The sequence below is a fragment of the Erigeron canadensis genome, chromosome 3 (assembly GCF_010389155.1).
Source record: "Erigeron canadensis isolate Cc75 chromosome 3, C_canadensis_v1, whole genome shotgun sequence".
NCBI lineage: Eukaryota > Viridiplantae > Streptophyta > Magnoliopsida > Asterales > Asteraceae > Erigeron > Erigeron canadensis.
Window position 1 is genome coordinate 21,491,868 of NC_057763.1, and position 10,275 is coordinate 21,502,142.

The 10,275-nt window shown below is 34.0% G+C and overlaps 2 protein-coding genes across 4 annotated transcripts; one reads left to right on the forward strand and one right to left on the reverse strand.

The window, feature by feature from the left end:
* Positions 1–696: 696 nt before the first annotated feature.
* Positions 697–3,428, forward strand: LOC122593959 (proteasome subunit alpha type-4). Its single transcript, XM_043766435.1, has 2 exons — positions 697–807; positions 2,515–3,428. The coding sequence occupies exon 2, from the start codon at positions 2,515–2,517 to the stop codon at positions 3,262–3,264; it is 750 nt and encodes a 249-aa protein (XP_043622370.1). The 5' UTR covers positions 697–807; the 3' UTR covers positions 3,265–3,428.
* A 925-nt stretch (positions 3,429–4,353) lies between these two features.
* Positions 4,354–9,741, reverse strand: LOC122592746 (haloacid dehalogenase-like hydrolase domain-containing protein 3). 3 transcript variants are annotated; one of them, XM_043765039.1, is made up of 4 exons: positions 9,644–9,741; positions 8,323–8,673; positions 5,650–5,856; positions 4,354–4,795 (listed from the first exon to the last, which is right to left on the reverse strand). In XM_043765039.1, exons 2-4 carry the CDS (start codon positions 8,578–8,580, stop codon positions 4,508–4,510), a joined length of 753 nt encoding a protein of 250 aa, XP_043620974.1. In that variant the 5' UTR covers positions 8,581–8,673; positions 9,644–9,741; the 3' UTR covers positions 4,354–4,507. The 3 variants fall into 3 exon arrangements, with proteins under 3 accessions (XP_043620974.1, XP_043620976.1, XP_043620975.1); XM_043765041.1 differs by having other exon boundaries at positions 8,323–8,668; positions 9,644–9,722; XM_043765040.1 differs by lacking the exon at positions 9,644–9,741 and adding an exon at positions 9,204–9,276.
* Between the last annotated feature and the right edge of the window lie 534 nt (positions 9,742–10,275).

The window sequence follows — 10,275 nt, forward strand, 5'->3', positions numbered from 1 at the left end:
ATATTGTAAGTTACAACTACTACAGATTAATCGAAGTCATAAGTACTACAAGAACAACAATTGAATTTAATATATATGAGTACAAAAAGAATAAATTATATTTATATTTGAAATCGAAAAGATATTGGGTAGGTTTTAGAAGAAGCTAGTAAAAAACTTCCTCTAATATACAAGTTTTAATTCTTATGCTATATTAACGGTGTCTGATATGACATGTTTTACCAATTGATCATAGACCAATCATAAGTCTCGTGTTCAAACCAAGGTCTATTGCAGTGTTGTATTGTGTTTGTTAATGAACTTTTCGGGGTCATTTTTGTGACATAAACAATGATTGATGTCAAAATAACTGTCAGTGATGTCCTACAACAATCAAACTTTTTTTTTTTTTTTTGTCACAAGTTGGATATTCCAAATGGTGAAACTTAGGTATCACAAAATATCAGATATGAATTAATTATAATTTTTTAAATATATACAACTAAAACTTAAAAAATATCCATTAATATGTCGACTGTCGACATGTAGTAAGTTTGGGTTCCAAATTGAAATCCCGGTCGAGCGAAGGCCCAACCTTTTCTTATTAGTTTCTTGCAAAACCCAGGCCCAAATGTGAATAGTCTCGGCCCATAACTCGAACAACAAAAAGCCCAATGCAACTGCATTATCTATGTCGGCCTCACCTGAAAAATAAATAAAAACAAGAAGAAAGCTTGGGGAAGAATTAAAGCAGCGAGACTGTGTAATTTATATATATATATTTTTCACTCCGATTTTTTGCAGTTGAAAGATCTTAATTAATCAAAGGTCACTTCTCATTCTCATTCTCAATCTCATCATTTTATATTATATATATTGTTATTATTATTTTTTTTTTCCTGAAATTGAAACCCTGATTATTATCATTATAAATTTTTTTTGCTGAATCTGTTTGGCTATTGTTTAATCTTAGCCTTATACTATTATTTATATATGGATATATATATTATTTGGTAATTGTTGTTTTTGGTGTTGCTTAGTTTAATTTAGATTTACATATAATGTTTGATTAAATTAAATTAGATTAGTTAGATTGCTTTATTGTTTCTGAAATTATGTATCTAGGAAATTCAAAATATATATCTTTTTTTTTTATTTTTTATTTTTAGTTTTATGTTTGTTTTTCTACAAGATTGTTGGTTTTTTTTTTATATCTACAAGATTGCTGGGTTCATATATAATTATATACTTCCTTTCGGTTTTGAAATGTTTGAAACAAAATAGATTCTACTTAAATTTAAGTAAATTGGTTTACTCGTTATGGATTCAATCAACTAACTAAAGTTTTAGTCTTGACTCACGTTGTCGTTTCCTTAGTATCATAATATGGTGGATAGTTTAAGCATATTTGCATATATGTGTAAAGTTGTTTTCTTTTCAACATATTTATAGTTAGAAAACTTATTGTTGTTTGAACAATAGTGACTTAAAAAGTAGGTTTGCATACATAGGTATTAACGCTAAAGAAACGACTTGCGAAAATTAGTCTGTTATAGCTTTCGATTTTCAAGATTCTTGATTTCTTACTGTAAACACAGTTTAGAAGCTTCATAAAGTCCTTTCACTTGTAGTTTACTAGTTTGTTTTACCAGCTCTTGGGAAAAAAAGATGACTGAAGAGTGATGTTGTTTTCTCTTAAACTAGTAGTAATTTGAGTAGTAATTCAGTGGTCATGCCATTTGTGGGCAGTCTTGTCTAAATTGGAAAGTGGAAACTCAATCAGCTGTATTACATGGACGAGATATTAATATGTGTTTCGTCATTTGTTTGGCTTTGTTATGACTGGTTTTTATACAAATTGGGATTCAAAGTTGCCATACCTTTGTTTCTATATTCATATCGACCTGCAAATGTCTTCCAACATATTTTATTAAATATTGAAGCTGTAAGACAAAAGAGCTTCTAGAGTTATTAGTTTTTGATAACAACATCTTGGAACATTTGATCTGAACATCAAATTCACTTAGGGGTTCCATTACCAGCTCTTCAAATTAATAACCTTAAAAACTAATCATTGTTTTTTGAATCAGTCCCTCGTCCATTAGGGCTTGGGGAGTGATCATTACCCACCCCCCACCCAAGGAGGGAGGCCGGATTAGGTTATGTTTTTGAAGACCGGGGAAGGGCTGGCTGCCAAATTGGCCACCGCAAGTCCCCGGCATCATCAGTCTGCAATCTGCATGACCTTGGAGGTAGCAAAATGATGGAACTGTCAATACAGACCGGGTCGGGTTTAGAAGGTTTTATGCAACTGATACTGTGCTGTTTCCTATTAAGCTACTGATTTATACGTGTCTGACCTATTATAAACGATTTAAAGTAACCTGAATCTGCCCATTTTTGACTAAATGGATCAAGTTTCTATAAAAATAAATGTCTGCACTTCGTTACACTTTTGCATTGTTTCTAAATTGTTGAAATCAAAATCTGCTTGTAAGTTTGACAACATTGTATTTGATGGGCCACTGTTTGTAGATGTCTAGAAGATATGATAGTCGTACAACTATCTTCTCTCCTGAAGGCCGTCTCTACCAGGTTGAGTATGCAATGGAGGCCATTGGAAACGCAGGATCTGCCATTGGGATCCTCTCAAAAGACGGAGTAGTCTTGGTTGGCGAGAAAAAAGTCACTTCAAAGCTCCTCCAAACCTCAACCTCAACTGAGAAAATGTACAAGATTGACGATCATGTAGCCGCTGCTGTAGCCGGTATCATGTCAGATGCCAACATCCTCATCAACACAGCCCGTGTGCAAGCTCAACGCTACACTTTCTCATACCAAGAACCAATGCCCGTTGAGCAACTGGTTCAGTCCCTTTGTGACACTAAACAAGGCTACACCCAATTTGGTGGTCTCCGTCCCTTTGGGGTCTCATTTTTATTTGCTGGGTGGGATAAGAACTATGGGTTCCAGCTTTACATGAGTGACCCGAGTGGCAATTACGGTGGCTGGAAGGCAGCTGCTATTGGTGCAAACAATCAAGCAGCCCAGTCGATGCTAAAGCAGGACTACAAGGATGATATCAGTAGAGAAGAGGCTGTGCAGTTGGCACTTAAAGTTCTTAGCAAGACAATGGATAGTACCAGTCTTACTTCTGATAAACTTGAACTGGCTGAAGTTTTCTTGTCATCCACAGGGAAGGTTAAGTACCAGGTTTGCACACCCGATGCTCTGAGTAAGATGTTGGTCAAATATGGTGTCACCCAGCCTGCTGCAGAAGCGTAGTTGATTTGCTGTATGGCTTAATTCGACTTTGTATTGTTGGTAATAGACTTGCATGTTTTGGATGATGTTTTTAATTTGTATGGTTGAATCTTAATTATGTTACTCTGGTGGCAAAAACATATTGTTAAGTTCCTGTTTCGATGTTTAAAAGTTTAAGCTTCCAAGGCCTGGTGTCGGCAAGCTATTAGCTAATCTAATCTCACTGCGATATCTATAACGAGCCCTCACTTGTCAAGTTTTGTGGTTAATCAAATGATTTTAAATATTGATGAATGCATGTTCCTAAAATATTCACATCAATTGGTTTCCGAAGTTACGTTAATTGATATATTGCAGTTTATTTCTCTGCCAACTACCTACCTGCTCCATCATTTTTTTAGGGGCAGGGGATCATTGGATGTGTTAAACTTGAACAATTTGCAAATGAGTCGTATGGGGTTATGATTTATAAAACAGGTTTAAACTGTTGTACAAAGGAAGGGTCAAACGAGTCGAGTGTATGCACAACCTAGTTAAATCTTTATATTCAGTAATTCATATCATTGTTGTTAAGATTTGGTGTAAGCTTTATATTATTATATAACCTTTTGTTTATGAAATTTATATCAAATTGGTTGGCAACATAACTTAAGTTCTTGCATTTTGACTGGCTGCTCGGTCTAGCCATCTTGTCCAACTTGTTCATTCACTTATCTGCCAGTTGTAGATACTGGGTATGCATCTGTTTGTGTTGTTTCTACCGTTGGCACTATTTACCAGGTTACTTTTGTATGGGTGGTGGTTTGTTGATAGCAGTTATGAGTTACAATGAGTTAATTTCAACTGAAAAGGTTACACTACTAAAATGCTACAACTGATTTATGAGATTTTATACATTGAGCATACAGTTTGGTAATTTTCAACCTATTTGACATGTTTCCTAGTAAAATTGCATGCACTAGGTAAGGAACTCATTCTGAGTTGTTTCACCTCTACAACTCACTCTTGAGTTTTTTTTTTATTGGAAGGAACTCATTCTGAGTTAAAACAAGTGAATAAATAGATTAAAATTTGCATTCTATGAGTCAGATATCATGATTGCAGGTCAAATTTACTGAAATGTGCCTTCTCATTTAAGTGTGCCTTCTCATTTAAGTAAATCAGTACAAACTACAAAGGAAAGGCATTTACACTGAATAAATAAGAGACCGACATAAACCATTGCCCTTCCCACCATACAACTAAATACTATTATATCAAGAAGTCAAGGCTCGGCAGTCAACCACTCTCGTGCCGCCACCAGGTCTGGCAGCACAGTAGCACCGGATTTCTTCCAATCCTCGGCATCGGGAGTTTTAAACCTATCCAATAAAATTGCATGCATCCCAATACTCTTGGCTGGTGCATAGTCTTTGCGCATGCTATCCCCAATGTGCAAAGTTTCTTCTGGTGCTATATTTCCAGCCCTCTCTAAAGCAATTTGGTATATTTTTGGGTTGGGCTTTTCCACACCCACCAGACCCGAGAAAACACCAAAGTCCCATTCAGATCCCTGAGTGCCATAATGTCAAGACAAGCATAGGTATCATGTCATTTGTAAACAACGCAAATGCCATAACTCATTTTGAATTTAGATTTATAGTATTTACAAGAATGGGCAGAAAAGTTCATAAATGTCAACTTTGATTCATTTATGTCAAAAGGTTTTATAATGTCAACATATAGGAAATGGACTTATGTTGGATGAGTCTGTTGACTTAAAAGATGATATCATAAATTGATATTCCGATGCTATAATATAACTAAGACCTTCGGAATGAGCCTCTCAAGTTGCAAGAGGCAATTTCGACCCATTCATGAACTGATAGGTCAATTCGATTTTTTATCTTAAAAATCATCCAAAGTGTACTTTAATGCACAAGAACTACCTAGATCATTTTACTTTACAACTTAAATTATTTATGAACATAATGAACTTTCGTAATCATATTTGACATACTAAATATTTATTAAAACTTCATGATTTTTGACAATGGCAATATTAGTGTTTCGGTCAGACCCCAGCCTACCTGTCGGGTTCTTTTTTAGCTGGATATTACTTATTTTGTCTGAATCCATTAACACGCCTATATTTCTACTTTTACTCTCTACTAATGGGTAGAGTTAATCCTTTGAGGTCAGGTATTTTCTTTAAAGATACAAAAGAAAGACTGCACAAAGACTTTTCCCAATCCTCATAATCCCAATTACCTTGGTGCAGTGGAACAACAAAACTTAAGTGTTATCAATAGTCATATTTTATAACAGATGCATTTGATTTTAATGTGTTTGTTTCTAATAGTATGTTTTGACCAAAAGAAGAGGGAGTTAACTGTTCAATGCCATGTTTAAAAAGAAGCTACTGACCTCATTTAAGCCGAGAGCTGGAAGAATTACATCTGGATATCTATACTCAGCATTGCTAACGAGCCCAACAATCACACCCTCTGAACGAAGCCATCTTAGGAATGGTTGGGAATCGCGGAAGACTGTGTAAGGTGCAGATGAACCAAAGGTAGAGTATATGCGCCTGAAGATCTTCTCAAATGTCTCTTCATCAAAATCATATCCTGCCTAAATAAAAGTGAGATGATGGTGGGTTTTAAAGATGTACTGATATAACACAAAATAATTGCAAAAATAAAGGTACAAGACGACTTTTTGGTCAAATGAAACAATATAATTTACCAGTATTTCTGTAAAATCTGCAACATATACTATTTCTCATAAGCGCTCAATTTAAATATAACCTGTTTTCTCCCAAGACCTTTGACTAGTATCAATAAATAGTATTTAGAATACAAGGCAAACAGTCAAATGCCAGACTTCAAAAACCTTTTGGATGGAGGCAGTAACATTGTCACAAAGTTAACACTAACATTTTATAGTTACGAGTCTCTTTGATAACTTAACTCAGATGATAAACCTAATATTAGCTTGATGACACGAACTACTCAACTTAGATAATATTATCAGAAAAAATACTCCTAATATCATAAACGTATCAAATGTAATTGTAAAAACTAATAGCTAAAACTTAGTAGGTTTTAAGCCTTTGAATACACTTGGGTGATTCTCAACCTATTAACAACCTTTTGAGATGCTTCTTTTTAAGATTAACTTATTTATTTACCTGTCTGATCCATTAGATAATGCATAATCAACTTAACACACTTTCATGTAATGTGTAGACCTCGCTGCCTCTAGAACTCACCTCGCCCATGATAAATTATGTACGTCCCATTACCAACTGAGTGTTTTTTTCATATAAACCTCCCTACTAAAATTGCATAGATCCATACCAGTGTCTTTGAAGACAAAATTGAACTCAGGAGTCGGAAGGGTAACTATAATTAAATTGGTACTGAATAAATTACCTATGACTTGTCTATTATTGACATGCATGTAGAAGGGTGAACCAGCTGGGGGAACTTAGGAAATTGTTACACTGGTTTGGTGACGATAAAGGGTTGATAGCAAAATGATACGCTGGGATCAGATGGTAAAATTAAAAGAAACAGAGAACCTTGGGCCTCTGCAATCTCAGATTCAAAGTAGAGTGCTGATTGCAAAATGGATTTGAAAACAATCATCAAGCATCTTGGGGGAAATTATACGCTGCAAGCATGGAGAATATAATAGAGCTTTATCGCAAAAGTATCCGAACAAAAAAGGATGTGAAACTTTGGAGAGAAATTGTGGAGCCAAAGGAAGAAAATAGCACGTAAGCGTAGTACGGTTATAAGTGGTTTCATGTTTCACTCATAAGGGCATTGAGCTGTGGGATGATGAGTTAATTGAAGGAATGATCTTTAAATACAGATGTCCTCGAGTTTATGCACTATAGTTGAACAACACTGAAAAAGTATCTGACTTTGACTTGTGGTAACAGAGGGAATGAGATGAAGGGCAGAGTTATGGGATAGATATTATAGAAGGAAGACTTGATTACATGATAAGGCAGACAAGATAATTAAGAAATAGCAGAGATCAGATTAATGTTCAATGATAACTTTTGTAAAATCAGAATAAGTCAAGGAGATACTCCTGTGGTTACCAAGGTACAGAACTATTGTTTCCCTCCCCCACCCCTCAAGAAAAGAAAGAAATATATAGAGTACATTTTATGTGGCAGCTTTTGTTATTCAATTCACCTAATCATGGTCTGATGTGTCAAAAAATATACTGTCTTTGAGCAAGATTTTGTATGGGTGGTTTCCGATTTGGGTAAGCAAATGATGCATCATGTTTTATTTTTATTTTTTGCATTGTGAAAAAGATATGGAGGCCTGGAATGGGATACTTGAACCAATGGGCATTCTGCTGATGACCCATAAATCAATTGGTTTTCTTACCTTGGCCATCGTCAGCAGGGTAGGAATTCTTTGAACATATTTGGATTTTAGTCTTTTATGCCACATGCTGGCTATTAAAGCATTAAGGAAATATATGGTATCTAAATGTAAAGCTACTGATATTGAATGGACCGTGGCTTCAGTCATAACAATGGTTGGGCATTGAGTTAGGGCAACTTAGCAGCATTTTATTAACAAGTTGCAGATATTCTACAATCTCGAGGTAATCAGGGACCAGTTGGGTGGATTGTATAAAGAAACAAAAAAGACAACGTGTGAAATTGGTACTGCGAGCGTGCTTTTGATGGAGATAGTTTGGACTATCACAACAGTTGCGGAAGGTTATTGTTTGAAGGCAGGGGACTATCTCACATTTGAACAGTTCCATAATATAACGGCCCACCACACACTTGCTCCCTACAAAAAGTGCTACGACACTATTTTGTTCAAGAAATTCTACTTTTATATGAAAAGTTAAGATGATTTCAAACCCTTTCTCAATGGGTTTTCATAGCTGCATAGTGTTTTACACACATTTAATTTACAGTCAAACAGTGTTTCTATATTAGGATTTAGGAGTATCAAAGCATCTATGAATTGTGATTTTAACTATCTTGGACAAGACGATATAGGTAGACAAGATAATCAAGAACCAAAAAGTTCATGTCAGAGTAGCAAATCTTACCTGGACAAACGAATTTCTCACACAAGTTTTCCACCATACAATGTTGGGCATTTTCTCAGCATGCCCAAAACACGGATATTTCTTTGCCATTTCTGTGTATGCAATCTTAAAGCCATCATGCATCCGTTTGTAGTCCGGGCAAGGAAGCCCTATGGATTTGGCAGCCATGCAATAATAATCACCAAGTTCTCCCTTATAAGCCATCAAAGTCCCCGTAACATCCACAGTGATACATTTCAGCTTTGTCAAGATAGACATATTTGAACGCAAAATATCAACTCTCTTTTAATCAACAAGATATGTCAAGATCAGTTAGATGATTATGTTCCTTGAAATCAAGTAGCTCCTGCACTGTATATTACAAAAATGAGACAGAATAATGGCAAAACATGCAGTAAAACTTTCAAAAGTCGGCTCATTTTTATACTTCAAATCTATAAAAATAAAACTAAAGGTTACAAGATCAAAAAGGTCCACTTTTTATTAAAGTGAAATGGATAAATCGTTCTTCAACCATGACTCGATATGTCTACTTAGTCGCTTCAACTAAGTTACGACAAGCTAACTTTACATTTTGGAGACGAAAGTGGTAACGTTCGATCAAACATATACGTACAAGAAGTATTTGATCGACAATCAAATGTTTTTACTTTTTTACAGACGAATACAAGAAAGTAAAAGTAACAACGAAGTGATATGTACGCGACAAAATTCAGTCATACACATCCTATACAACATATTCCAGAGTGTACAACTATGTAAACATCAAATATATGAAAAACCAGTAGATAAACTACCAAAAAAAAAAATCTTTTCAAAGTAGATACATTAAAGCTTACATTTTAACTTATCATTTGAAAAATAAAGTAAAATGGACTTACATAGCCACATAGGATGGAATGATGATATATATGATTATGTATCACAATGGTTATCCTTTATCTACCTTATCCACATTTAAATTTGAACACTTTAATAAAAACAAACATGTTTCAAAAATAATTTATAGGCGTTTAATTATTAACAGCTAACAACAAACATTTGTCGCCATCAAAGAAAATAAAGTAAAAAAAAGTCAAACAACAATTGATTTCAATGATAAATGACCTCTAATAGTCAATCTTCATACCCACCACAGATGCATATGTATACATATAAATTTAAGTATATAAATATGTATATGTATATATATAAATTTAAGTAAAAGAATGAAAATGAGACATACCCACCACAGATGCATATGTATACATATAAATTTAAGTATATAAATATGTATATGTATATATATAAATTTAAGTAAAAGAATGAAAATGAGACATACCCAGAAGTTGAAATGGATGGAAAAGAATAATATTTCAGTTGTTGCTTCGCTTAAGTAGCCATTGAAGAAAGCAAAGTAGCTTTTGTTTTATTAATAGTAAAAAATAATGATAATAACTCCATTATGTATATTATTAATAAATACTGTTAATTTGTCAATTATTAATTATTACGAATTGTTTCACAAGAAATCTGTTAAATGGTTTCCCGCGGCGGCCAATGGTGGTGTTTGTTTGCCATGGATTTTATTGTTTCGTGATTTTTAATGTAAAGACCCTTTATTTTGTAAAACTTGCTAAATTTGTTTTTTAACTTTTTGTTTTAATTTTTAATGGGATTTGCTAACTAGTGTCCCTAGTGCACTAGTTAAGGAGCATTTAATGAACCTGTTATTTCCTTATTAATCAAAAATTATATTTAATGTGTATTAATTCAACTTAGCAATTTCTTTTTTTAAGTCATACAATTAATACATATTTTCATATTTTAAGAAAGTTGGACTTTATTAAATGCTTCTTAACTAGTGCACTAGGGGCACTAGTTAACAAATCTCATTTTTAATTCCCCTTTTTGAATTGAATTTATCAATGATTCACGTAAAAATACCACTTTTTAAATTTTCAGTTCCATTGT

Coding starts and splice junctions, on each gene's coding strand:
- LOC122593959 (XM_043766435.1), top strand. CDS start 2,515: ATGTCTAGAAGATATGATAGTCGTACAACTATCTTCTCTCCTGAAGGC.
- LOC122592746 (XM_043765039.1), bottom strand. CDS start 8,580: ATGTCTATCTTGACAAAGCTGAAATGTATCACTGTGGATGTTACGGGG. Junction 5,857..8,322: donor TGAGAAATTCGTTTGTCCAG/GTAAGATTTGCT, acceptor ACTTTTATTTAG/GCAGGATATGATTTTGATGA. Junction 4,796..5,649: donor CAGCTCTCGGCTTAAATGAG/GTCAGTAGCTTC, acceptor TATGGCACTCAG/GGATCTGAATGGGACTTTGG.